A 27,704-nucleotide genomic window follows, 5' to 3' on the forward strand; every position below is an offset into this window, starting at 1 on the left:
TGATAAAATTTTAATTTCTGCAATGTTTTGGCCTATTCAAGATCCTTACTTCCAACTTTTCTTTGTTATTTTTTTATTCCTTCACTGAAATTTATTTCAACTTGTAGTTTTGATGTTGTTTTCTGATATTTTAATTATATTTCTTCCTGTGATTTTGATGTTTTTGTATGGAACTATGAGAATCTAGGATTTTTACCGATCTTGTGTTCAATAATGAGAATCTAGAGTTTGGTTTTGATTTTTTTCTTGTTAAAATTTTAATTTCTGCATTGTTTTAGCCTATAGTTCGAGATCCTTCCTTCCAAATTTTTTTTGTATTTTCTGTAGCCGCACTGAAATTTATTTCAACTTGTAGTTTTAATGTTGTTTTCTGAGATTTTAATTATATCTCTTCCTGTGGTTTTGTTGTTTCTGTATGGAACTTTACCAATCTTGTGTTGTATAATGAGAATCTAGGGTTTGGTTTGGAACTTTTTCTTGTTAAAATTTTAATTTCTGCATTGTTTTAGCCTATAGTTCGAGGAGCTTCTTTCGAAGTTTCTTTGTTATTTTTCTATTCCTGCACTGAAATTGATTTCAACATGTAGTCTTGATGTTGTTTTCAAATATTTTTATTATATTTCTTCCTGTGATTTTGTTTTTTCTGTATCAAATTATGAGAATCTTGGGTTTTTACCGATCTTGTTTTGAATAATGACAATCTAGGGTTTGGTTTGGAACTTTTTCTTGTTAAAATTTTAATTTCTGCATTGTTTTAGCCTATAGTTCGAGATCCTTCTTTCTTTGGTTTTTTGTCATTTTTTTGCTCCTTCACTGAAATTTATTTCGACTTGCAGTCTTAATTTTGTTTTCTAAGATTTTAATTATATTTCTTCCTTTGATTTTATTTTTCTGTATAGAACTATGAGAATCTAGAGTTTTTACCGATCTTTTGTTGAATGCTGAGAATCTAGGGTTTGGTTTGGATTTTTTATTTTTAAAATTGTAATTTCTGCATTGTTTTAGCTTATAGTTCGAGATCCTTCCATCGAAGTTTTTTTTGTTATTTTTCTCTTTCTTAACTGAAATTTATTTCAACTTTTAGTCTTGATGTTGTTTTCTGATATTTTAATTATATTTCTTCTTGTGATTTTGTTTTTTTTGTATGGAACTATGAGAATCTTGGGTTTTTACCGAGCTTGTGTTGAATAATGAGAATCTAGGGTTTGGTTTGGAATTTTTTATTGTTAAAATTGTAATTTCTGCATTGTTTTAGCCTATAGCTGGAGATCCTTCTATTGAAGTTTTTTTTGTTATTTTTCTTGTCTTTCACTGAAATTTATTTCAACTTTTAGTCTTGATGTTGTTTTCTCAGATTTTAATTATATTTCTCCCTGTGATTTTGTTGTTTCTGTATGGAGTAATGGAAATATATGGTTTTTACCGATCTTGTGTTGAATAATGAGAATCTAGGATTTGGTTTAGAACTTTTTCTAGTTAAAATTTTTATTTCTGCATTGGTTTAGCCTATAGTTCGAGATCCTTCCTTCCATGTTTTTTTTGTTATTTTTCTGTTCGTACACTGAAATTGATTTCAACTTGTAGTCTTGATGTTGTTTTCTGTGATTTTAATATATATTTCTTCTTGTGATTTTGTATTTTCTGTATGGAACTATGGGATTCTAGGATTTTTACTCATATTGTGTTGAATAATGAGAATCTAGGGTTTGGTTTGAAACTTTTTCTTGGTAAAATTTTAATTTCTTCATTGTTTTAGCCTATAGTTCGAGATCCTTCCTTTCAAGTTTTTATTTTTATTTTCTGTTCCAGCACTGAAATTTATTTCAACTTGTAGTCTTGATGTTGTTTTCTGAGATTTTAATTATATTTCTTCCTGTGATTTTGTTGTTTCTTTATGGAACTATGGGAATATAAGGTTTTTACCGAACTTGTGTTGAATAATGAGAATATAGGGTTTAATTTGGAAATTTTTCTTGTTAAAAAGTTAATTTCTGCATTGTTTTAGCCTATAGTTCGAGATCCTTCCGTCTAAGTTTTTTTTTTGTTATTTTTCTGTTACTGCACTGAAATTTATTTCAACTTGTAGTCTTGATGTTGTTTTCGGATATTTTAATTATATTTCTTCCAGTGATTTTGCTGCTTCTGTATGTAACTACGAGAATTTAGGGTTTTTATCGAGCGTGTGTTGACTAATGAAAATCTAGGGTTTGGTTTGGAACTTTTTCTTGATAAAATTTTAATTTCTACATTGTTTTAGCCTATAGTTTAAGATCCTTCCTTCCAAGTTTTTTTTGTTATTTTTCGGTTCTTGCACTGAAATTTATTTCAACTTTTGGTCTTGATGTTGTTTTCTGATATTTTAATTATATTTCTTCATATGATTTTGTTGTTTTTGTATGGAAATTTACCGAGCTTGTGTTGTATAATGAGAATCTAGGGTTTGTGAAATCCAAGTAGTGACTTTGTTTGGCAACCTAGAGGGGGGGTGAATAGGATGTTTATAAAATCTATACCTTTTAAAAACTTTTCCTAAGATTTCACCAAAGACTTATCCCTTGTTTAATTAAGTTTGAAATAGTTGAACTTAAACAATATTACAAATTAATATAAGTTCAAAACCCTTGTTGATTAGCAAACTTAATTAGGTAATTTTAATATAGCCTAGTTAGCAAGGTTAAGATATTTAGGTTGATTATCAAAGCTAACTACTCACTCAATTCTAAGCACAAATAATCAAATAAGAGAGTGAGAGGGAGTGAGAGAAATACCAATCACACAAGTGACACAAAGATTTATAGTGGTTCGGCAAACGGCCTACTCCACTCTTCTCAAGGTCGCACTTGAGGATTTCCACTATTGAGACCTCCACGACGCCCGGCTCCGAGGCTTTTACACTCCAAGGGAATTAAATAAGGATGCCCTTCCACCTTTACAATGACTCTCCTTCTCCGCCGAGTTCTAAGCGGTTCACCCAAGGGAATTAAAAACACCGATCGAATAAAGAAGAAGATAAAAGCTTTGCCTCTATGTAGGCTACAATGCAAGTTGAAGCTCCAAGGATGCTCTCAAGAATAAACAAGTTTAAGCCTAAACCAATCTCAAATGATTTTCTCAAATCATGGCACAAGAGGTTGGTGAGAGAAAAATACCCAAAAATAGTTCACAAATAATTTTATAGGGGTTTCTTGAAGTTGGACAATGTTCCTCAAGTGTTTTGGACCCTTGAATGGGTATATATAAAGTCCCAACTCCATGTGACCGTTTGGGGGGTAAAACAGTCAAAATTGGGTCAAAAAATCAACTAGCCGTTGCACCCCAACGGCTATATTTTTTTGAAGAAAAAATTCTCGGCGTTCCGAGAAAAATTCTCGGAGTTCCGAGCGAAATTCTCGGAGTTCCGAGCAAATTCTCGGAGTTCCGAGAATTCAAACAGAGCCTTTAAGTTTAGAATCTGGTGCATTTCTCGGAGCTCCGAGAATGTTCTCGGAGTTCCGAGACTGGTTTCCAGCAAACAGTGTCGAATTTGTAAAATTCATATCTCCCTCATTTCTCGTCGGATTTTGACGTTCCTATACTCTACGGATATGAGAAAAATGAGAGCTATCTGTTAAAAATATTTTCAAAAATATTTGAAAATGTTTTAAATAATTTTTGATAGGATTTAGTTGCTGGTCCAGGTTGTTGCTTCTGAACTCTGTTTTGTTCATTCTTGTGTTGAATGCCATATGGGTCCCAACATGTTGGTACACCACCATGGCCATTCACTTATCCATTTAAGTCCTTAAAGGGTGTGTTAGTCTCTTTGAAAAACATATTTTTAGGGGTTTTAAGATGTGCCTTGATAAGAGAAAACACAAGAGAGATAAGTGATACAATCTACCCTTTTTACCACTCTCTTGAATGAACTCTTGAGATAGCCATTGCTTGATCTTCTCTTTGAGTGCATGGCTTGCTTTGGGATCTTCAAGGTTGAGCTTCTTTGCTTGACACCTTCCAAGGATGATGCCACCATTTGGTTCAAGCTTTTTTGCAAGTTGTTGATCCACAAGCTATGGCCTTCATTATTCTTCCTTTGTTTGTTCAATGCTTTGAGATGGTTGATGATGAGCTTCTCCTTAGTACCTCCAAGGTGTGATTGGTCCAAGTATGTTCCGAGCTCTTTTGCCATTGTGTTTGGTTCATCTTCAAGCATAGGCCAACAAGGTGTGTGCAAGTATGATTTGACTTGTGTAGGACTTGTCTAAAGCACAACACTCAAGGCAAATGATTAGTCCATAAACGACTAATCAATTTGTGTTTGTTAATCATCAAAACAAGGTGATTGAATAAACACATGAGGAACCCTTGGGCTTACAGTTTGGTTTGGAACTTTATCTTGTTAAAGTATTAATTTCTGCATTGTTTTAGCCTATAGTTCGAGATCCTTCCTTCCAAGTTTTTTTATTATTTTTCTATTCCTGCAGTGAAATTGATTTCAACTTGTAGTCTTGATGTTGTTTTCTGAGATTTTAATTATATTTCTTCCTGTGATTTTGTTATTACTGTATCAAACTATGAAAAGCTAGGGTTTTTACCAATCTTGTGTTGATTAATGAGAATCTAGGGGTTAGGTTGAAACTTTTTGTTGTTAAAATTTTAATTTATGCATTGTTTTAGCCTATAGTTCGAGATCCTTCCTTCCAAGTTTTTTTTTATTTTTCTGTTCCTGCACTGAAATTTATTTCAACTTGTTGTCTAGATGTTGTTTTCTGATATTTTAATTATATTTCTTCCAGTGATTTTGTTATTTCTGTATGGAGCTATGGGATTCTAGGGTTTTTACCGATCCTGTGTTGAATAATGAGAATCTAGGGTTTGGTTTGAACTTTTTGTTGTTAAAATTTTAATTTCTACATTATTTTGGCCTATTGTTCGAAATCCTTCCTTCTAAGTTTTTTTTGTTATGTTTCTTTTACTGCACTGAAATTTATTTCAACTTGTAGTCATGATGTTTTTTCTGAGATTTTAATTATATTTCTTCCAGTGATTTTGTTGTTTTTGTATGGAGCAATGGGAATCTAGGGTTTTTACCGATTTTGTGTTGAATAATGAGAATCTAGGGTTTGGTTTGGAACTTTTTCATATTAAAATTTTAATTTCTGCATTGTTTTATCTTATAGTTCGAGATCCTTCCTTCCAAGTTTTTTTTGTTATTTTTTTGTTCCTGCACTAAAATTGATTTCAACTTGTAGTCTTAATGTTGTTTTCTGAGATTTTAATATATATTTTTTCTAGAGATTTTCTTGTTTCTTTATGGAACTATGAGAATATAGGGTTTTTACCGATCTTGTGTTGAATAATGAGAATTTAAGGTTTGGTTTAGAACTTTTTTTTATTAAAATTTTAATTTCTGCATTCTTTTAGCCTATAGTTCGAGATCCTTCTAAATTTTTTTTGTTATTTTTTTGTTACTACACTGAAATTTATTTCAACTTTTAGTCTTGAAGTTGTTTTCTGATATTTTAATTATATTTCTTGCAGTGATTTTGTTGTTTCTGTATGTAACTATGAGAATATAGGCTTTTTACCGATCTTGTGATGACTAATGAGAATCTAAGGTTCTGTTTGGAACTTTTTCTTAATAAAATTTTAATTTCTGCTTTTTTTTTGCCTTTAGTTCCAGATCCTTCCTTTTAAGTTTTTTTTGTTATTTTTCTATTCCAGCCCTGAAATTTATTTCAACTTGTAGTCTTGATGTTGTTTTCTGAGATTTTAATTATATTTCTTCTTGTAATTTGGTTGTTTTTGTATGTAACTTTTAGAATCTAGGGTTTTTACTGATCTTGTCTTGAATAATGAGAATCTAGGGTTTGGTTTGGAAATTTTTCTTCTTGCATTGTTTTAGCTTGTAGTTCGAGATCCTTCATACCATGTTTTTTTTGTATTTTCTGTACCTGCACTGAAATTTATTTCAACTTGTAGTCTTGATGTTGTTTTCTGAGATTTTAATTATATTTCTTCCTGTGATTTTTTTGTTTCTGTATTAAACTTTACCGATCATGGGTTGTCTAATGAGAATCTAAGGTTTGGTTTGGAAGTTTTTCTTATTAAAATTTTAATTTCTGAATTATTTTACCCTATAGTACGAGATCCTTCCTTCAAAGTTTTTTTTGTTATTTTTCTGTTCCTTTACTGAAATTTATTTCAACTTGTAGTCTTGATGTTGTTTTCTGAGATTTTGATTATATTTCTTCATATGATTTTATTGTTTCTGTATGTAGCTATAAGAATCTAGGAATTTTACCGATCTTGTGTTGAATAATGAGAATCTAGAGTTTGGTTTGGAACTTTTTCTTGTTAAAATTTTAATTTCTGCATTGTTTTGGCTTATAGATCGAGATCCTTCTTTCCAAGTTTTTTTTGTATTTTCTGTACTTGCACTGAAATTTATTTCAACTTGTAGTTTTGATGTTGTTTTCTGAGATTTTAATTATATTTCTTCCTGTGATTTTGTTGTTTCTGTATGGAACTTTACCGATCTTGTGTTGTATAATGAGAATCTAAGGTTTGGTTTGGAACTTTTTCTTGTTAAAATTTTAATTTCTGCATTGTTTTAGCTTATAGTTCGAGATCCTTCCTTCCAAGTTTTTTTGTTTTTTTCTGTTTTCTGAACTGAATTTTATTTCAACTTGTAGTCTTGATATTGTTTTCTGAGATGTTAATTATATTTCTGCCTATGATTTTGTTGTTTCTGTATGTAATTATGAGAATCAAGGGTTTATACCTATCTTGTGTTTAATATTGAGAATCTAGGGATTGGTTTGGAACTTTTTCTTATTAAAATTTTAATTTCTGCTTTGTTTAGCTTATAGTTCGAAATCCTTCCTTCCATATTTTTTTCGTATTTTCTGTACCTGCACTTAAATTTATTTCAACTTGTAGTCTTGATGTTATTTTCTGAGATTTTAATTATTTTTCTTCCTCTGATTTTGTTATTTTTCTATGGAACTTTACCGATCTTGTGTTCTATAATGAGAATCTAAGGTTTGGTTTAGAACTTTTTCTTGTTAAAATTTTAATTTCTGCATTGTTTTAGCATATAGTTCGAGATCCTCCTTCTAAGTTTTTTTTATTATTTTTCTGTTCATTCACTGAAATTTATTTCAACTTTTAGTCTTTATATTGTTTTCTGCGATTTTAATTATAATTTTTCTTGTGATTTCGTTGTTTCTGTATGGAACTATGAAAACCTAGGGTTTTTACCGATCTTGTGTTGAATAATGAGAATCTAGAGTTTGGTTTGGAACTTTTTCTTGTTAAAATTTTAATTTCTGCATTATTTTAGCCTATAGTTCAAGATCCTTCCTTCCAAAAAAAATTTGTATTTTGTGTACCTGCACTGAAATTTATTTCAACTTGTAGTCTTGATGTTGTATTCTGAGATTTTAATTATATTTCTTCCTGTGATTTTGTTGTTTCTGTATGGAACTTTACCGATCTTGTGTTGTATAATGAGAATCTAGGGTTTGTTTGGAACTTTTTCTTGTTAAAATTTTAATTTCTGCATTGTTTTAGCCTATAGTTCGAGAACCTTCCTTCAAAGTTTTTTTGTTATTTTTCTATTCCTGCAATGAAATTGATTTCAGCTTGTAGTCTTGATGTTGTTTTCTGAGATTTTTATTATATTTCTTCCTGTGATTTTGTTGTTTCTGTATGAAACTATGAGAATCTTGGATTTTTACCGATCTTGTTTTTAATAATGAGAATCTAGGGTTTGGTTTGGAACTTTTTCTTGTTAAAATTTTAATTTCTGCGTTGTTATAGCCTATAGTTCGAGATCCTTCCTTCTTTATTTTTTTTGTCATTTTTCTGTTCCTTCACTGAAATTTATTTCAACTTGCTGTCTTGATGTTGTTTTCTGAGATTTTAATTATATTTCTTCCTGTGATTTTGTTTTTCTGTATGGAACTATGAGAATCTAGGGTTTTTACCGATCTTGTGTTTATTGTTGAGAATCTAGGGTTTGGTTTGGAACTTTCTCTTGTTAAAATTTTCATTTATACATTGTTTTAGCCTATAGTTCGAGAACCTTCCTTACAAGTTTTTTTGTTATTTTTTTATTCGTGCACTGAAATTGATTTCAACTTGTAGTCTTGATGTTGTTTTCTGATATTTTAATTATATTTCTTCCTGTGATTTTGTTATTTTTGTTTGGAATTATGAGAATCTTGGGTTTTTACCGATCTTGTGTTGAAAAATGAGAATCTAGGGTTTGGTTTGGAATTTTTTATTACTAAAATTGTAATTTCTGCATTGTTTTGGCGTATAGATCGAGATCCTTCAATCGAAGTTTTTTTGTTATTTTTCTGTTCGTTCACTGGAATTTATTTCAACTTGTAGTATTAATGTTGTTTTCTGATATTTTAATTATATTTCTTCCTGTGATTTTGTTGTTTTTTTATGGAACTATGAGAATCTTGGGCTTTTACCGATCTTGTGTTGAATAATGAGAATCTAAGGTTTGGTTTGAAAAATTTTATTGTTAAAATTGTAATTTCTGCATTGTTTTAGCATATAGTTCGAGATCCTTCCATCGAAGTTTTTTTTGTTATTTTATTGTTGCTTCACTGAAATTTATTTTAACTTAGAGTCTTGATGTTGTTTTCTGAGATTTTAATTTTATTTATTCTTGTGATTTTGTTGTTTTTGTATGGAACTATGAGTATCTTAGGTATTTACCGATCATGTGTTGAATAATGAGAATCAGGTGTTTGGTTTGGAAGTTTTTCTTGTTAAAATTTTAATTTCTGCATTGTTTTAGCCTATAGTTCGAGATCCTTCCTTCCAATTTTTCTTTGTTATTTTTCTGTTCCTTAACTGAAATTTATTTCAACTTGTAGTCTTAATGTTCTTTTCTGAGATTTTAATTATATTTCGTCTTGTGATTTTGTTGTTCTTGTATGGAACTATGAGAATCTAGGGTTTTTACCGATCTTGTGTGTAATAATGAGAATTTAGGATTTTGTTTGGAACTTTTTCTTGTTAAATTTTAGTTTCTGTATTGTTTTAGTTTATAGTTCGAGATCCTTCCCTCTAAGTTTTTTTTGTTTTTTTTCTTTTCCTTTACTGAAATTTATTTCAACTTGTAGTCTTGATGTTGTTTTTTGAGATTTTAATTATATTTCTTCTTGTGATTTTGTTTTTTTGTATGGAACTGTGCGAATCTAGGGTTTTTACCGATCTTGTGCTGAATAATGAGAATCTAGGGTTTGGTTTTGAACTTTTTCTTGTTAAATTTTTAATTTCTGCATTATTTTAGCTTATATTCGAGATCCTTCCTTCTAAGTTTTTTTTGTTATTTTTCTGTTCTTGCACTGAAATTTATTTCAACTTGTAGTCTTTATATTATTTTCTGACATTTTAATTATATTTCTTCTAGTGATTTTGTTGTTTCTGTATGGAGCGATGGGAAGCTAGGGTTTTTACCGATCTTGTGTTAAATAATGAGAGTCTAGAGTTTGGTTTGAAACTTTTTCTTATTAAAATTTTAATTTCTGCATTGTTTTTGCGTATAGTACGAAATCCTTCATTCCAAGTTTTTTTAGTTATTTTATGTTCCTGCAATGAAATTGATTTCAACTTGTAGTCTTGATGTTGTTTTCTGATATTTTAATTATATTTCTTCTTGTGATTTTGTTGTTTTTGTATGGAACTATGAGTATCTTGGGTTTTTACCGATCTTGTGTTGAATAATGAGAATCAGGTGTTTGGTTTGGATCTTTTTCTTGTTAAAATTTTAATTTCTGCATTGTTTTAGCATATAGTTCGAGATCCTTCCTTCCAAGTTTTCTTTGTTATTTTTCTGTTCTTTCTCTGAAATTTATTTCAACTTGTAGTCTTGACGTTGTTTTCTGAGATGTTAATTATATTTCTTCCCGTGATTTTATTTTTTTCTGTATAGAGCTATGAGAATCTAGGGTTTGGTTTGGAACTGTTTCTTGTTAAAATTTAAATTTATACATTGTTTTAGCCTATTGTTTGAGATCTTTCCTTCAACGTTTTTTTGTTATTTTCCTGTTCGTGCCCTAAAATTTAATTCAACTTGTAGTCTTGATGTTGTTTTCTGAGATTTTAATTAAAGATCTTCCTGTGATTTTGTTGTTTCTGTATGGAAATATGAGAATATAGGGTTTTTACGGAGCTTGTGTTGAATAATGAGATTCTAGGGTTTGGTTTGGAACTTTTTCTTATTAAAATTTTAATTTCTGCATTGTTTTAGCCTATAGTTCAAGATCTTTCCTTCCAAGTTTTTTTCGTTATTTTTCTGTTCACGCACTGAAATTTATTTCAACTTCTAGTCTTGATGTTGTTTTCTGAGATTTTAATTATATTTCTTCCTGTGATTTTTTTGTTTCTGTAAGGAACTATGAAAATCTAAGGTTTTTACCTATCTTGTTTTGAATAATGAGAATCTAGGGTTTGATTTTTGTACTTTTTCTTGTTAAATTTTTAATTTTTGCATTTTTTTAGCATATAGTTCGAGATCCATCCTTCTAAGGATTTTTTGTTATTTTTCTGTTCCTGCACTGAAATTGATTTCAACGTGTAGTCTTGATGTTGTTTTCTGACATTTTAATTATATTTCTTCCTGTTATTTTTTTGTTTCTGTATGTAATTATAAGAATCTAGGATTTTTATCGTTCTTGTGTTGAATAATGAGAATCTAGAGTTTGATTTGGAACTTTTTCTTATTAAAATTTTAATTTCTGTATTGTTTTTAGCCTTTAGTACGAGATCCTTCATTCCAAGTTTTTTTTGTTATTTTCTGTTCCTGCACTGAAATTGATTTCAACTCGTAGTCTTGATGTTGTTTTCTGATATTTTAATTATATTTCTTCTAGTGATTTTGTTGTTTTTGCATGGAGCTTTGGGAATCTAGGATTTTTACCAATCTTGTGTTGAATAATGAGAATCTATAGTTTTGTTTGAACTTTTTCTTGTTAAAATTTTAATTGCTGCATTGTTTTGGCGTATAGTTCGAGATCCTTCCTTCTATGTTTTTTTTGTTATTATTCTTTTCCTGCATTGAAATTTATTTCAACTTCTAATCTTGATGTTGTTTTCTGATATTTTAATTATATTTCTTCCTCTAATTTTGTTCTTTCTTTATGGAGCTATGGGCATCTAGGGTTTTTACCAATCTTGTGTTGAATAATGAGAATCTACGATTTGGTTTCAACTTTTTCTTGTTAAAATTTTAATTTCTACATTGTTTTGGCCTATAGTTCGAGATCCTTCCTTCCAAGTTTTTTTTGTTATTTTTCTGTTTCTACACTGTAATTTATTTCAACTTGTAGTCTTGATGATGTTTTCTGAGATTTTAATTTTATTTCTTTCTGTGATTTTGTTGTTTCTGTATGAAACTTTTCCGATCTTGTGTTGAATAATGAAAATCTAGGGTTTGGTTTGGAACTTTTTCTTGTTAAAATTTTAATTTCTGCATTGGTTTAGCCTATAGTTCGTGATCCTTCCTTCTAAGTTTTTTTTTTTTTTTTATTCCTGCACTGAAATTGATTTCAACTTGTAGTCTTGATATTGTTCGCTAAGATTTTAATTATATTTCCTCTTCTTATTTTAGTTCGAGATCCATCATTCTAAGTTTTTTTTGTTATTTTTCTGTTAATGCACTGAAATTGATTTAAACTTGTAGTCTTGATGTTGTTTTCTAAGATTTTAATTATATTTCTTCAAGTGATTTTTTTGTTTCTGTTCTTAACTATGAGAATTTAGGATTTTTACTGATCTTGTGTTGAATAACGAATAGTCTTGATGTTATTTTCTGACATTTTAATTATATTTCTTCCTATTATTTTTTTGTTTCTGTATGTAATTATAAGAATCTAGGATTTTTATCGATCTTGTGTTGAATAATGAGAATCTAGAGTTTGATTTTGAACTTTTTCTTATTAAAATTTTAATTTCTGTATTTATTTAGCCTTTAGTACTAGATCCTTCATTCCTTGTTTTTTTTGTTATTTTCTGTTACTGCACTGAAATTGATTTCAACTGTGGTCTTGATGCTGTTTTCTGAGATTTTAATTATATTTTTTCTAGTGATTTTGTTGTTTCTGTATGGAGCTTTGGGAATCTAGGATTTTTACCGATCTTGTGTTAAATAATGAGAATCTAGGGTTTTGTTTGAACTTTTTCTTGTTAAAATTTTAATTGCTGCATTGTTTTGGCGTATAGTTCGAGATCCTTCCTTCTATGTTTTTTTTGTTATTTTTCTTTTCCTGCATTGAAATTTATTTCAACTTGTAATGTTGATGTTGTTTTCTGATATTTTAATTATATTTCTTCCTGTAATTTTGTTATTTCTTTATGGAGTTACGGGCATCTAGGGTTTTTACCGATCTTGTGTTGAATAATGAGAATCTACGATTTGGTTCCAACTTTTTCTTGTTAAAATTTTAATTTCTGCATTGTTTTGGCCTATAGTTCGAGATCCTTCCTTCCAAGTTTTTTTTGCTATTTTTCTGTTTATACACTGTAATTTATTTCAACTTGTAGTCTTGATGTTGTTTTCTGAGATTTTAATTTTATTTCTTCCTGTGATTTTGTTGTTTCTGTATGAAACATTTCCGATCTTGTGTTGAATAATGAGAATCTAGTGTTTGGTTTGGAACTTTTTCTTGTTAAAATTTTAATTTCTGCATTGGTTTAGCCTATAGTTCGTGATCCTTCCTTCCAAGTTTTTTTGTTATTTTTCTATTCCTGCACTAAAATTGATTTCAACTTGTAGTCTTGATGTTGTTTTCTTAGATTTTAATTATATTTCTTCCTGTGATTTTATTTTTTTCTGTATGGAGCTATGAGATTATATGGTGTTTACCGATCTTGTGTTGAATAATGACAATCTAGGGTTTTGTTTGGAACTTTTTCTTGTTAAAATTTTAATTTCTACATTGTTTTTGCTTATAGTTCGAGATCCTTCATTCTAAGTTTTTTTTGTTATTTTTCTGTTTCTACACTGAAATTTATTTCAGCTTGTAGTCGTGATATTGTTCGCTAAGATTTTAATTATATTTCCTCTTCTGATTTTATTGTTTTTGTATGGAACCATGAGAATCTAGGGTTTTTACCGATCTTGTGCAAAATAATGAGAATCTAGAATTTGGTTTGGAACTTTTTCTTCTTAAAATTTTAATTTCTGCAATTTTTTAGCCTATAGTTCGAGTCCTTCCAAGTTTTTTTTTTTCTTTACCTGCACTGAAATTTATTTCAACTTGTTGTCTTGATTTTGTTTTCTGAGATTTTAATTATATTTCTTCTTGTGATTTTGTTGTTTCTGTATGGAACTATGAGAATCTAGGATTTTTACCGATATTTTGTTGAATAATGATAATCTAGGGTTTGGTTTGGAACTTTTTCTTGTTAAAATTTTAATTTATACATTGTTTTAGCATATAGTTCGAGATCCTTCCTTCAACGTTTTTTTTGTTATTTTCCTGTTCCTGCACTGAAATTTATTTCAACTTGTAGTCTTGATGTCGTTTTCTGAGAATTTAATTTAAGTTCTTCATGTGATTTTGTTGTTTCTGTATGGAAATATGAGAATATAGGGTTTTTACCGAGCTTGTGTTGAATAATGAGATTCTAGGGTTTGGTTTGAAACTTTTTCTTCTTAAAATTTTGATTTTTGCATTGTTTTAGCATATAGTTCGAGAGCCTTCCTTCCAAGTTTTTTTTGTTATTTTTCTGTTCATGCAATGAAATTTATTTCAACTTCTAGTGTTAATGTTGTTTTCCGAGATTTTAATTTTATTTCTTCCTGTGATTTTTTTGTTTCTGTATGCAACTATGAAAATCTAGGGTTTTCACCTATCTTGTGTTGAATAATGAGAATCTAGGGTTTGGTTTTTGAACTTTTTCTTGTTAAATTTTTAATTTCTGCATTTTTTTACCTATAGTTCGAGATCCATCCTTCTAAGTTTTTTTTGTTATTTTTTTGTTCATGCACTGAAATTGATTTAAACTTGTAGTCTTGATGTTGTTTTCTAAGATTTTAATTTTATTTCTTCATGTGATTTTTTTGTTTCTGTTCTTAACTATGAGAATTTAGGATTTTTACCGATCTTGTGTTGAATAACGAGAATCTAGGATTTGGTTTGGAACTTTTTCTTGTTAAAATTTTAATTTCTGCATTGTTTTAGCCTATAGTTCGAGAAACTTCCTTCTAAGTTTTTTTGTTATTTTTCTATTCATGCACTGAAATTAATTTCAGCTTGTAGTCTTGATGTTGTTTTCTGAGATTTTTATTATATTTCTTCCTGTGATTTTGTTGTTTCTGTATGAAACTATGAGAATCTTGGGTTTTTACCGATCTTGTTTTTAATAATGAGAATCTAGGGTTTGGTTTGAAACTTTTTCTTATTAAAATTTTAATTTCAGCATTGTGTTAGCCGATAGTTCGAGATCCTTTATTCCATGTTTTTTTTGTGATTTTTCTGTTCCTGCACTGAAATTGATTTCAACTTCTAGTCTTGATGTTGTTTTCTGAAATTTTAATTATATTTCTTCTAGTGATTTTGTTGTTTTTGTATGGAACTATTAGAATCTAGGGTTTTTACCGATCTTGTGTCGAATAATGAGAATCTTCGGTTTGGTTTGGAACTTTTTCTTCTTTAAATTTTAATTTTTGCGTTGTTTTAGCATATATTTCAAGATCCTTCTTTCTAAGTTTTTTTTTGTTATTTTTTTATACCTACACTGAAATTTATTTCAACTTGTGGTCTTGATGTTGTTTTCTGAGATTTTAATTACATTTATTCCTGTGATTTTATTATTTTTGTATGGAAGTATGAGAATCTAGGGTTTTTACTGATCTTGTGTTAAATGTTGAGACTCTAGGGTTTGGTTTGGAACTTTTTCTTGTTAAAATTTTAATTTCTACATTGTTTTAGCTTATAGTTCAAGATCCTTCCTTATAAGTTTTTTTTTGTTATTTTTTTGTTCATGCACTGAAATTGATTTCAACTTGTAGTCTTGATGTTGTTTTCTCATATTTTAATTATATTTCTTCCTGTGGTTTTATTTTTTTCTGTATGGAACTATGAGAATCTAGGATTTTTACCGATCTTGTGTTGAATAATGAGAATCTAGTGTTTTGTTTGGAAATTTTTCTTGTTAAAATTTTAATTTCTAAATTGTTTTAGCCTATAGTTCGAGATCCTTCCGTCCAAATTTTTTTTGTTACTTTTCTGTTCCTACACTGAAATTTATTTCAACTTGTATTCGTGATGTTGTTTTCTAAGATTTTAATTAAATTTCTTCTTGCGATTTTGTTCTTTCTTTATGGAACTATGAGAATATATGGTTTTTACCGATCTTGTGTTGAATAATGAGAATCTATGATTTGGTTTGGAACTTTTTCTTCTTAAAATTTTACTTTCTACATTGTTTTAGCCTATAGTTCGTGATCCTTCATTCGAAGTTTTTTTTGTTATTTTTTTGTCTTGATATTCTTTTCTGAGATTTTAATTATATTTCTTCCTGTGATTTTGTTGTTTTTGTATCGAACTATGAGAATCTAGGATTTTTACCGATCTTGTGTTGAATAACGGGAATCTAGGGTTTGGTTTGGAACTTTTTCTTGTTAAAATTTTAATTTCTGCATTATTTTAGCCTATAGTTCGAGATCCGTCATTCAAAGTTTTTTTTGTTATTTTTTTGTTCCTACACTGAAATTTATTATAACTTGAAGTCTTGATTTTGTTTTCTGAGATTTTAATTTTATTTCATCCTGTTATTTTATTTTTTTCTGTATGGAATTATGAGAATCTAGGGTTTTTACCGATCTTGTGTTGAATAATGAGAATTTAGGATTTTATTTCGAAGTTTTTCTTGTTAAAATTTTAATTTCTGCATTGTTTTAGCATATAGTTCGAGATCCTTCATTTCAAGTTTTTTTTGTTATTTTTCTGTTCCTACACTGAAATTTATTTCAATTTGTAGTCGTGATGTTGTTTTCTAAGATTTTAATTATATTTCTTCTTGTGATTTTGTTGTTTCTGTATAGAACTATGAGAATCTAGGGTTTTTACCGATCTTGTGCTGAATAATGAGAATCTAGGATTCGGTTTGAAACTTTTCCTTGTTAAAATTTTAATTTTTGCATTGTTTTAGCCTATAGTTCTAGTCCTTCCTTCCCTGTTTTTTGTTTCTATACTTGCACTGAAATTTATTTCAAGTTGTTGTCTTGAATTTGTTTTCTAAGATTTTAATTAGATTTCTTCTTGTGATTTTGTTGTTTCTGTATGGAACTATGAGAATATAGGGTTTTTACCGATCTTGTGTTGAATAATGAGAATTTAGGCTTTGGTTTGGAACTTTTTCTTTTTAAAATTTTAATTTTAGCATTGTTTTATCCTATAGTTCGAGATCCAACCTTAAACGTTTTTTTTGTTATTTTTTTGTTCCCACACTGAAATTTATTTAAACTTGTAGTCTTGATGTTGTTTTCTGAGATTTTAATTATATTTCTTCCTGTGATTTTGTTGTTTCTGTATGGAACTATGAGAATCTAGGATTTTTACCGATCTTGTGTTGAATAATGAGAATCTAATGTTTGGTTTTTGAACTTTTTCTTGTTAAATTTTTAATTTTTGCATTTTTTAATCCTATAGTTCGAGATCCTTCCTTCCAATTTTTTTTTGTTATTTTTCTGTTCCTGCACTGAAATTGATTTCAACTTGTAGTCGTGATGTTGTTTTCTGAGATTTTAAATTATATTTCTTCTTGTGATTTTTTTTTTCTATATGGAACTATGAGAATCTTGGATTTTTACCGATCTTGTGTTGAATTACAAGAATCTAGGATTTGGTTTGGAACTTTTTCTTGTTAAAATTTTAATTTCTGCATTGTTTTAGCTTATAGTTCGAGATCCTTCATTCGAAGTTTTTTTTGTTATTTTTCTGTTCCTGCACTGAAATTGATTTCAACTTGTAGTCTTGATGTTGTTTTCTAAGATTTTAATTATATTTCTTCCTGTGATTTTTTTGTTTCTGTATGGAACTATGAGAATCTAGGATTTTTACCGATCTTGTGTTGAATAACGAAAATCTAGGGTTTGGTTTGGAACTTTTTCTTGTTAACATTTTAATTTCTGCATTGTTTTAGCCTATAGTTCGAGATCCTTCATTCCAAGTTTTTTTTGTTATTTTTCTATTCCTACACTGAAATTTATTTCAACTTGTAGTCTTGATGTTGTTTTCTGAGATTTTAATTATATTTCTTCCTGTGATTTTTTTGTTTCTGTATGGAACAATGAGAATCTTGGGTTTTTACCGATCTTGTATTAAATAATGAGAATCTAGGGTGTGGTTTGGAACTTTTTCTTGTTAAAATTTTAATTTTAACATTGTTTTAGCCTATAGTTCGAGATGCTTCCTTTCAAGATTTTTTCTTATTTTTCTGTTCTTTCACTGAAATTTATTTCAACTTGTAGTTTTGATGTTATTTTCTGAGATTTTAATTATATTTCTTCTTGTGATTTTGTTGTTTTTGTATGAAACTATGAGAATTTAGAATTTTTACCGATCTTGTGTCGAATAATGAGAATCTAGAGTTTGGTTTGGAACTTTTTCTTCTTTAAATTTTAATTTTTGTGTTGTTTTAGCCTATAGTCTGAGATCCTTCTTTCCATGTTTTTTTTGTTGTTTTTCTTTACCTGCACTGAAATTTATTTCAACTTGTAGTCTTGATGTTGTTTTCTGAGATTTTAATTATATTTCTTCCTGTGATTTTATTATTTATGTATGGAACTATGAGAATCTAGGGTTTGTACTAAAAGTATAATGAAAAATTAACTAAAAGAAACTTTTCACCCCTTAAGTTACCTTGGACAACCCCCCTATTCATGTATATCTTCTATTTTAACTAAATGAGAGGTATTTTCAAATAAAACTCTTCAGGGGCGACATTACAGGGATAATGCACCCTCCTTTTTGCTCTAGTGTAAAAACTGGCTGGCTTACAGGATATTTCACTCCCCATTTGCACTACAATTCTAATTCGGCTCGTCTTATTTGGCAAATCTCATCCTATTTTGACAAAATCTTGCAGGGAGCTAGCTGGGACCATAAGCTACCCTAAGGTTAAATTTGGGACCCTAGATCACTGATTTGATGGAATTTTGCTCAAACAAAAGGATAAAGAGTTCGGTCAAAATGGGGTGTCTACAGTACCCAACATGCGCCAATCTCGCATGCCATAATTCCGCATTCTCGTTCTTTCGGGTTCTCTGTCCAAATGCGTCCTTAGCCGACATCATGTAAACAGAGTCTACTCCTTTCCCCTCCATAAGAGGAGTGTCCGATACAGATATCAAGTTCCTCTTCATGTCTGGAACATGGTAGACATCCTTCAATAAGTTGAGCTCTCCACTAGATCAGGAAACATTACTTGTGTGGGTAATAAGCAATTTCATATCATTCGCTGTTTCCGACTGCCTTTGTATTCGGTCTTTATCATAAACTTTTGCTCATCACCGGTCATGTGATTCGAACATCCCGAAACAACTATCCAATTAGGGCTGGCAATTTCACCCGTTAAAATGAGGATCCGCCCCGCCCCGAATGGGGCGGGGGACGGGGCCTTGAAAAATTCCCCGAAGCGGGGATGGGGATGGAGATGGACCCTCCCCGCCCGTTTTTAATATGCAAGCCATTATTAATATCCTCTTACTTTAGTATTGTTTTAGTGTTTTTTAAGTTAACAGTAAATATTTGTTTATGCTAGTGATATAGGCACTACCATAACACAGCTTGTCTTTTTCTTTTATTGGGTGTTAAAAAGCTTTTTTGAGGTGATCATATTTGTGTGAGGCGGGGATGGGGCAAGGATGGGGATTAGGTATTCCCCGCGGAGCGGGGACGAGGATTCGCCGCCATCCCCGAAGCGGGGACGGGGAATACAACATCTGGCCCCGCCCCGCCCCGTTGCCAGCCATATATCCAATCTTTGGAATAGTCTATTCTTCCATCTTTGTTTGTGTCCACCGAACTAACGACATCTACGACTTCTATAGTCATAAGAGCAACTTCACACACTTCAGTTTGCTCTTCTGCGATGGAGAGAAGAGAACATGTACCACTCCTCGTCGCTATCAACCTTTTGGAGATCTTCAGTTGTTGCAGAATTACCTTCTTCATTCTTGTTTGGTGCACGGTAATCTCTGGGAAAGTGGCCCGGCTTACAATAACTGTAGCACTTCCATCTTTGTACCTTGTTCCCAGGCTGTCTGTCATAACCACGACTACTTGAGTCTCCCCCTTGATCAGAATTTCCTTCCCTTTGATATGATCTGGCCTTTCGCTTAACTTTCTGATTCTTGAAATTCTGAAACTTTCTTCCTCGCCCATCGAAGAGAACCTCCTTGTTCTCCTTTATCGTAGATCCAACCATCTGCTTAGCTAGGCTCTCTTAGTTTGCCAAGAGACTCTCCAATTCCACTAGGAAAGTTGATGCTCTAAAACCAACCACAACCAGACTCCTATTTTAGCTATAATTTTAAACACCAAATAAGATTGCAACGTAACTCTAAAGCAAATAAGGAATCCTATGTTGACTAGTACATAAGTCCTAAAAGTGTGTGCTCTGATACCACTTGTAGAAAACCAAGGATCAAAGGCAAATAGCTTTTGATCTACTTATTAAACAGAAAGAATTTAAGAAAGAAGCAATACCCACAAAAGACCAAAGGACAAATCACAGATCAGAAGAGAGAGATGGAGAGAGAGAGAGAGAGAGCAAGAGGGAAAGTTTACTATGAATATATTATTTCAAAAATTGAAACCATACACCACTTCTTCACTCACTATTCACGTTTTTACAATTTTCTCCTCTCTGGCGTGCAACCTATTCACCTCCAACTCAAACTTACGTTAACTCTTCTCTGTGCTTTTATAAACAAATAAAAGACATCCTCTTCAAACTCTAACTATAGAAACAATTCTAAACGGACTTGGACTATACTGAAACTAAGCCATTAGAATCCTAATCTAAATTTCAAAAAAGAAAAGAAAAAAAGAGTCCTAATCTAATAACAACTCTAACCACAAACTGAAATACCGGATTAAACTACAACTCTTATTCAACTAAACCTCCTAGTTTAATTAGGATTTACCCATGTGGGCCCGCACCATGCCACACCAAGCCGCCCACGTCGCGCCGCGCCTGCGTGTCCCTGTCCCCTCCTTCACAATATGTAGAGAGTCAGTGATGACTGTCAACACCCTTCAGTCTCTCATTCCTCTTTGAAATAATCTAGATTTGTCTCAGATCCAAATCTAAACATTAAAAATTGAGGCCAATCTATCTACAAGCCCACATCCAAATCCGAGATTTATATGGTGTGAGCCCTTATAGTCGAGTATTTTTTCAAAAAGTACTGTAAGGCTTACACCATTGGATGATCCAAATCGTGCATTTGATGGGCCACTCAGTAAATAGGTTGGTGTTCAGGACCGTAGGTAATGGCATATATATACATCGGTGGTCCTGTATATCTGCCGGTACAAGCTTTGGGGAAACCTCATTTAGTGTCGGACTATGGACAGCCCTTAATCCGTCGGGGCTTTCACTGGTGGATAATGGAACTTTTACGAGCGGTCATGACCTGGTAAAATCTCACTTTCTTGTATTGTGATCAAATGCGACTTACCTTGTTACCAAGCACAACTTATATTATTTCCAACCTCAACTTAGTCCGTGACCAAACTCAACTTACTTTTTTTTTACCAAACATGACTTGCCTTGTGCCCAAACACAACTTACCCCCATAAAAATGATTAACATATCTATTATTATGAAAAAAATCTTTAAGCCATATATAAAATCTATTAAAATTGGCACAATAGTTCAATAGATGAGACTAGTGGAAAGAGAGAGTAGGCGTGAAAAGGGATGTACGTGGCAACTTTTTTTATTAGGTAGATTACCGGTAGGTACCCAAGCCAGTAAAGGGGTAGAATGGCAAAACTTTTATTTTTCTTTTAGTGACTCTTAGTTAAAAATTTAAGAGAAAATTACATATAAACCCCCTGTGGTTTGGAAGTTACCAAAGACAACCCTCAACTTCCTGACATTTTTAAGTAGACCCCCTCTGTTCATGGTCTGTTAGTTTTACCTGACGGAATGACTAAAACTGACCATGAATAATATTTTGAGGACAGAAATACCCTTTATCACTGGTTTTAAGCCATTTGCAAAGGGATTAGGGTTACGCCATTTCCCACTGATATATATATATGAGAAAAGTGTTCCTGCTCAGATAGCTTATCTGAGCAGTTGCTTCAAAAACTCATGTGGCCCACATTTTGGGGGTGATCCAAAGCATTCATTTGGAAGGCCCTTCCATGGATAGGGTGTGTACCAAAAATCAGCCCTTTAGGATCATCCTAATCCTGCCATTTGTGGAGGGAAAAATGGTCAGAAACAGTGTCTGTCCATTTTCCCCTCCACCTTTGATTGGGTTAGGATGATCCTATAGGCTTGATTTTTGGTACACACTCTATCCATGGAAGGGCCTTTCAAATGAATGCTTTGGATCACCCCAAAAATGTGGACCACATGAGTTTTTGAAGCAAGTGCTCAGATAAGCTATCTGAGCAGTTGCGCAGGAACACTATTCTCTCTCTCTCTCTCTCTCTCTCTCTCTCTCTCTATATATATATATATATATATAATATCCATGCCATTGATTACTTTGTATCAATTAGTTATTTTTTCTATTTTTATTTGTAGTTATATATAAAATACAATGCCGAGGGAGAGGGATCAAATGTGGGAATATGCAGAAGAAGACGGTTCAAGAGCTCGTTGCAAGTTTTGTGGCGCAACATATGCTGGAGGGATTTCTCTGTTAAAGTACCATTGGGCACAAATCAAGATACGTGATGTTGCAATATGCTCGAGCGTCCTTGAATTTGTGAAGAACATTGCTGTTGCATCAGTGCGGGAGATGGAAAGGAAAGGCAGCAAGAAGAAAGCTAAGACTTCAGATTATATTATGAAATCATCAAGTTCATCATTCCCTAGTGGAGATTCGACACAAGCAGGTTCTTCTCCTCATTCCACTTCTTCTTTAAAAGGACAACCAACTATTACAAGTATGGTTAAGAAAAAGGAAAAAGAAGTGGTAGATTTATTAATAATGAAAAGTATTATTATGAATAATCTACCCTTCAACTTACTAAGGTCCGACGAATTTAAAGAGGAACTTGTTGCTATTGCAAATCATGGACCTGGACATGTTCCTCCTAGTAGTGAAACAGCGATAACAAAACTATTAGGAACATTGAAGGAACAAGTTGAAGAATACATTGAAGAGGTGAAAATGTCGTGGACAAAGACTGGTTGTACACTTATGTCTAATATTTGGACTGATGGAAAGAACTGCCCACATATTAATCTTTTAGTTGCTTCTCCAAAAGGGGTTATTTTCTTGAAATCAGAATGTTGTGTGGGAAAGGTGAAGGATGCCAGCTACGTAGCTAATTTCATTTCTTCTGGCATTGAAGAAGTTGGACCAGAGAATGTAGTTCAAGTTGTAGCTGATAATGGTTCTAATTATGTGGCAGCAGGTTATATAATAGAGACCAAATATCCAAATATTTTAAAAACTAATTGTGCAGCACACTGTTTGGATTTGATCTTGGAGATCTCTATAAACTGCCTTTTGTGCAACTTGTCATTGTGAATGCACAAAAAATTGTTAAATTTATCTATAAATATCATGCAACAGTGGATCTGATGAGGGTGCATACTAAAGGAAGAGACTTACAAAGGCCTGCAGTGACACGATTTGCGACATACTTTTTATGTTTGCGATCAATTTTAAAGCAGGAAGAAGGATTGAGATATATGGTACCATCTCCTGATTGGAGGAATTTAAATCAGGCCAAATCAGATGAGGGGAGGGAAGTTACATAATTATTACAGGGAGATAAATTTTGGCAAGATAGAAAGGAGATAATCGGTTCCATCGTACCTTTTATTAAGGTATTAAGAATGGTAGATAGTGATAGATCTACAATTGGATATTTATATGAATCAATGGACAGAGCGAAGGAAGCGATAAAAAAGTTTTATAGTGGGAGACTTGATAAATTCGTGCCATTATGGAATATTATAGATAAACGATGGAATGATAATTTGCATATAGTGGGAGACTTGATAAATTCGTGCCATTATGGAATATTATAGATAAACGATGGAATGATAATTTGCATAGCCCTCTGCATGCAGCAGCTACTTATCTAAATCCTCAATTATTTTATAATAATATGGTGAGCATGGATCCAGAGGTGAGGACTGGACTTGATAAAGTTATTGAGAATATGGTTTCAGGAATAGGCCACAGTAAAGATTTAGCCGTGGAACTCACAAGGTATCATGGACGGGATCCTAAGGTGTTTGGAGGTCTTGCATTAGCATGTCTTGATACAACTCATCCAAGTAAGTTTGTATTTGATTTATTTGATTTAATGACATTAATTTTATTAGAATGATTACTATTATTATTATTTTTCCTTTATGTAGTACTTTGGTGGGATATGTACGGTTCAAAACTTCCCATTCTTCAGGAGGTAGCTGTTAAAATATTATGCCAACCATGCAGTTCTTCAGCCTGTGAGAGAAATTGGAGCGCATTTGAGGCAGCCCACACCAAGAAGAGATAGATTACAGCCGGAAAAACTACATGACTTAGTGTATGTGCGGATGAACTTACATATCAAGAAGACCAGTGCAGATAAACAAATGCGTGATGCAATGCCAATATCTATGAAAGATTTAGAAGCATTTACCGATGGCGATACAGATCCTTGGGAAGGATTAGAATTTCATCCGTTCTATGCCAATGAGAATGAAGATCCAGGAGAAGGAAAACGAGAAGAAGAAGATGACTCTGAAAATGTTGAAGAATTTTTTATTTGATGCATATAATTTGTAATGATTTTAATTTGCGTACTCCGAGAATTTATTTGATATTTGGTTGTTTATAGCAATGCGAATTTTATAACTTTTCTTCACATTAATAGAATTTAAGGTTCTGGCCCGGGTTCCTAAATAAAGTTGAGGTTAAAAAAAGTTACATATGTGTGTGTGTGTGTGTGTGTATATATATATTTATAAATAATTATTTTTTGAATGGTTTTATCCCATTAAAAATTTTTAAGAAGTTTTTTTAATTTAATATTTTTAAAGAATTTTATTTTTTCCCTATAAAAACCCAAAAAAAACAAAAAAATTTAATATTTCCCGAGATTTTCCCTTGCCGAGAAATTCCCGAGATCGAGATTTGTGACATAGGCTGTCGGGGAGATAATAATTATATGGGGAGAGTATAATATTGAATGGACCGAGGAAAAGGAAATCTCCATGTCAGGTACGGTTTCGAACGGCGAGGAGCCTAGTCAAGTGGAAATTATTGGTACTTTATGGACCGTAAACGGCTAGACTCCAAAATAAGGTTTTGGTCTCAACTCTAGAGGATTTATGATGGTTGGTATGGGCCATGGATTGTCAGTGGGGATTTTAACACAATTTGATTACCGCACGAAAAGAGTCTGGCTAAGAGAATCACTAAAAGCATGTGAAACCTATCGAAGTTCATTCTTAAAAGCTTAAAAGCAAGTTGGTGAGCCTACCCTTGGAAGGTACAAATTATACTTGGGCGAACAATTAGTCTGATGTTATATTTTGTCGACTGGACCAAGTTCCGATATCCAAAGAGTGGGAGGAAAAACCATTTCAAAAATAAAGAGTAGAAGGAAAATTTCCCGATGATAATGCGAAGTGTCTCGCCGCACCCAATGTCTCTGATCATTGGCCAATCCTTCTCGAGATGCGAGATCATGATGGGGAACCTAGACCATTTAAGCTAGACTTGGCTCTTTTCGAGATTCCCGGCTTCAACAAAAAGGAAAAAAGAACGGCGGGGAAAGATCAAAGTAGTGGGTTGGAAGGGTTTTGTCGTTTGCAAAAAAATGATAATCTTGAAAAGCAGGATAAAGGATTGGAAGAAGGCTTATGATGAGGAAAACAAGTTCAGGAAAGAGATGGTATTGCGAACCATTAACGATTTTGATAGGAAGGAGGCGAACCACAGACTAGAGAGAGAAGGAAGAAAATGAGGAAAGAAGTAGGGCTGGCAATTTCACCCGAAAAAGCGGGGATCCGCCCCGCCCCGCCCCGTTTGGGGAGGGGATTCCCCGATTTGAAAGGGGAAGGGGAAGGGGAATATAAAAATTCCCCGGTGCGGGGAGGGGAAGGGGAAGGGGATGGAGTTGTCCCCGCCCCGCCCCGCTAATCAATGCCATTTTTTTGTAAATTTTTAAGTGTTTTTTTTAAAGAAAACTACTAGAAACTCTGTGGATCGGCTACAAGATTCCCCCAAACATAAACTTAGCTTGTCTTTTCCTTTTAATTAGCTTCTGAGAGCATTTTGGGAACTATAATAACCTTTTCACAGATGTTGAAATAATAAAGACAAGCTGAGAGCCTGAGATGCTGAGTGTATGCAATTATCAAAAAATCGTAGTGCCAACAGAATTTTAGGGTTGGATTGCAAGTTTTAATTTTCAACAAGAAAAATTTAGCTACTAGAAATTTGTTTCATGTCAGCACTAGACTGAATTGCAGTTAAAGAAATAAGTCATTTGTTGATTTTGTTCTCTTCTCCATTCTCATTTCTCATGCTCATCTGGGGGTTAACATGCTATACAGAATGAACTAATGAACATTATTTTGCGTGTGTGAGCGCCCACTTATGGACTTTTAAAGTTCATTGTGACTACTGAAATAGTTACTTTTTGCACATTGGCTGCCTGTTAATGAAGGTAATCCTGGTGCTCATTTCCTATTTATCATTCCATAATTTATGCAGAAAATTGCTGAAAGATGAGGTCTTGTTATTATTTATGTTTGTTGTCTCATCCATGCATTTCTGATTTTGTCCATCTGTTTGTTGATCACATGAATAGAATCATAGCATTCATCACAATATTGTCTGTAATGGACGTAGAAGAAAGAAGCTCTGTTTGCTGGTTTGGTTGGGTTCCAAAGAGGGGGCGGGGCGAGGATTTTGTCCCCGAAGGATGCGGGGAGGGGAAGGGGAAGGGGAAGGGGAAGGGGATTAGATATTCCCCGCGGGGAGGGGAGGGGGATTCCCCACCATCCCCGCAGAGGGGAAGGGGAAGGGGAGGGGGAAAATTCCCCGCAGAGGGGAAGGGGAAGGGGACCCCAACATCCGGCCCCGACCCGCCCCGTTGCCACCCCTAGAAAGAAGGGCACTAAAGGTGGAATATGAAGAGCTTTCGAGAAGGGAGGTGATCAATTGGCACAAAAAATTGTGCACCATCTGGCTCAGAGAAGGGCATCAGTGCTCCAAGTTCTTCCATAGATTGGCAAGGAGCAAAGAAGAATTAATACACTTAATTGCATTGTAAAAGGTGAGGAGCTACTCTAAGCTATGGAACAACTCAAGAGTTCAATCGTTCAATGCTTTTCAGTTTTCAAAGCTAAATAGAAAGGAAAGTATGCGATTTGGCACAAAATGGAGAAGTTGTTAAAGGCATAAATATTCAACGCCATCTTTTTCCGCTCTGGTCAGTGGCACCCGAACCTGTTTTGTTGGAGAGTTCAAGGGGTATAAGACATGGGGACCCCTTATTACCAATTCATTACGGTTGCGGAAGCTTTAAGCTCCTTGCTCTCCAAGGCGGAAGAGAAGGGCTTTATTGTAGGCATGGAGCTTAGCAATAATGCACACCTCTCCGTAGAGCGTAGGATCGCACTAAGTATGGCAGCATGGGAGAATCTGCCCAAGTATTTCCCATCCCTCTAAAAAATACCTCTAAGATGGCAAAGGGGATTGGAAGTTGCAAAGGACTTCTTACGGGAAGGTAATTAAGAACCTAAAACATCCATTGAAATGGAAGGTGTACAATGTGTAGATTGAAGGCACAAGGGGGTATCGGGACTGGAAGAATATGATTAAGGAACAAAGCCTTCTAGGAAAATGTCTTTGGAGATATGGTGACTAGGAGGAGGCTATTTGGCATAGAATATAGGGGACACGTACGCTCAAGTTGGGGGGAATTGGGAGAGTAGGAACCCAGTTTTGGGAAAAGGTTCAAGTGCATGGAAGTTCATTTGTGAATCCAAGTCCTCATATGAGTCTACGATTAGATTTAGAGTGGGGAGGGGTAGGGCACACACTTTTGGGTAGATTTGTACTTAGAGGAGTCCTTGTTGTGCTATGCATTCTCACACCTATACTGTCTAGCGACCGATAGAGGAACCAAAGTATGCGACTACTTAGGTGGGGCGGTGTGGGTTCTTATGGTTAAGAAGAAACCTCAAGGATAATGAGATCGAGAGTATATCTTTCTTTCTTTTTTAAATTGATAGTTTATTTCTTTCAGACATCTTTACAAGAGTTGGGACCAGGAGTCCCAGGAACAGAACAAAAGATACCCTATGCTATGATCTTGTACATGCAAAAAACTTCCTCTAAACCTCCGCATTTGCACTTATGTCCCCAAAAAGAACTAATCTTCTAAAAAGTCCTGAGAGCTATGGGAACCACCCTCCTTTCAAAAAACTCCAGCAGCAACTCACCTTTAAATGGCTCGTCTATGCCGAACACTTCTCCAACTCCT

General features: G+C 32.8%; 1 protein-coding gene across 1 annotated transcript; it reads left to right on the top strand.

Annotated features, from left to right (window-relative positions):
• The first annotated feature begins 21,799 nt into the window (after positions 1 to 21,799).
• Positions 21,800 to 22,971, top strand: LOC143850339 (uncharacterized). Its single transcript, XM_077359597.1, has 2 exons — positions 21,800 to 22,622; positions 22,784 to 22,971. Exons 1-2 carry the CDS (start codon positions 21,800 to 21,802, stop codon positions 22,969 to 22,971), a joined length of 1,011 nt encoding a protein of 336 aa, XP_077215712.1.
• The last annotated feature ends 4,733 nt before the right edge of the window (positions 22,972 to 27,704 follow it).

The sequence above is a fragment of the Tasmannia lanceolata genome, unplaced genomic scaffold (genome assembly GCF_043159265.1).
Source record: "Tasmannia lanceolata isolate RefF3 unplaced genomic scaffold, GAP_Taslan_0.1 ptg000018l, whole genome shotgun sequence".
In the NCBI taxonomy this organism is placed as follows: Eukaryota; Viridiplantae; Streptophyta; class Magnoliopsida; order Canellales; family Winteraceae; genus Tasmannia; species Tasmannia lanceolata.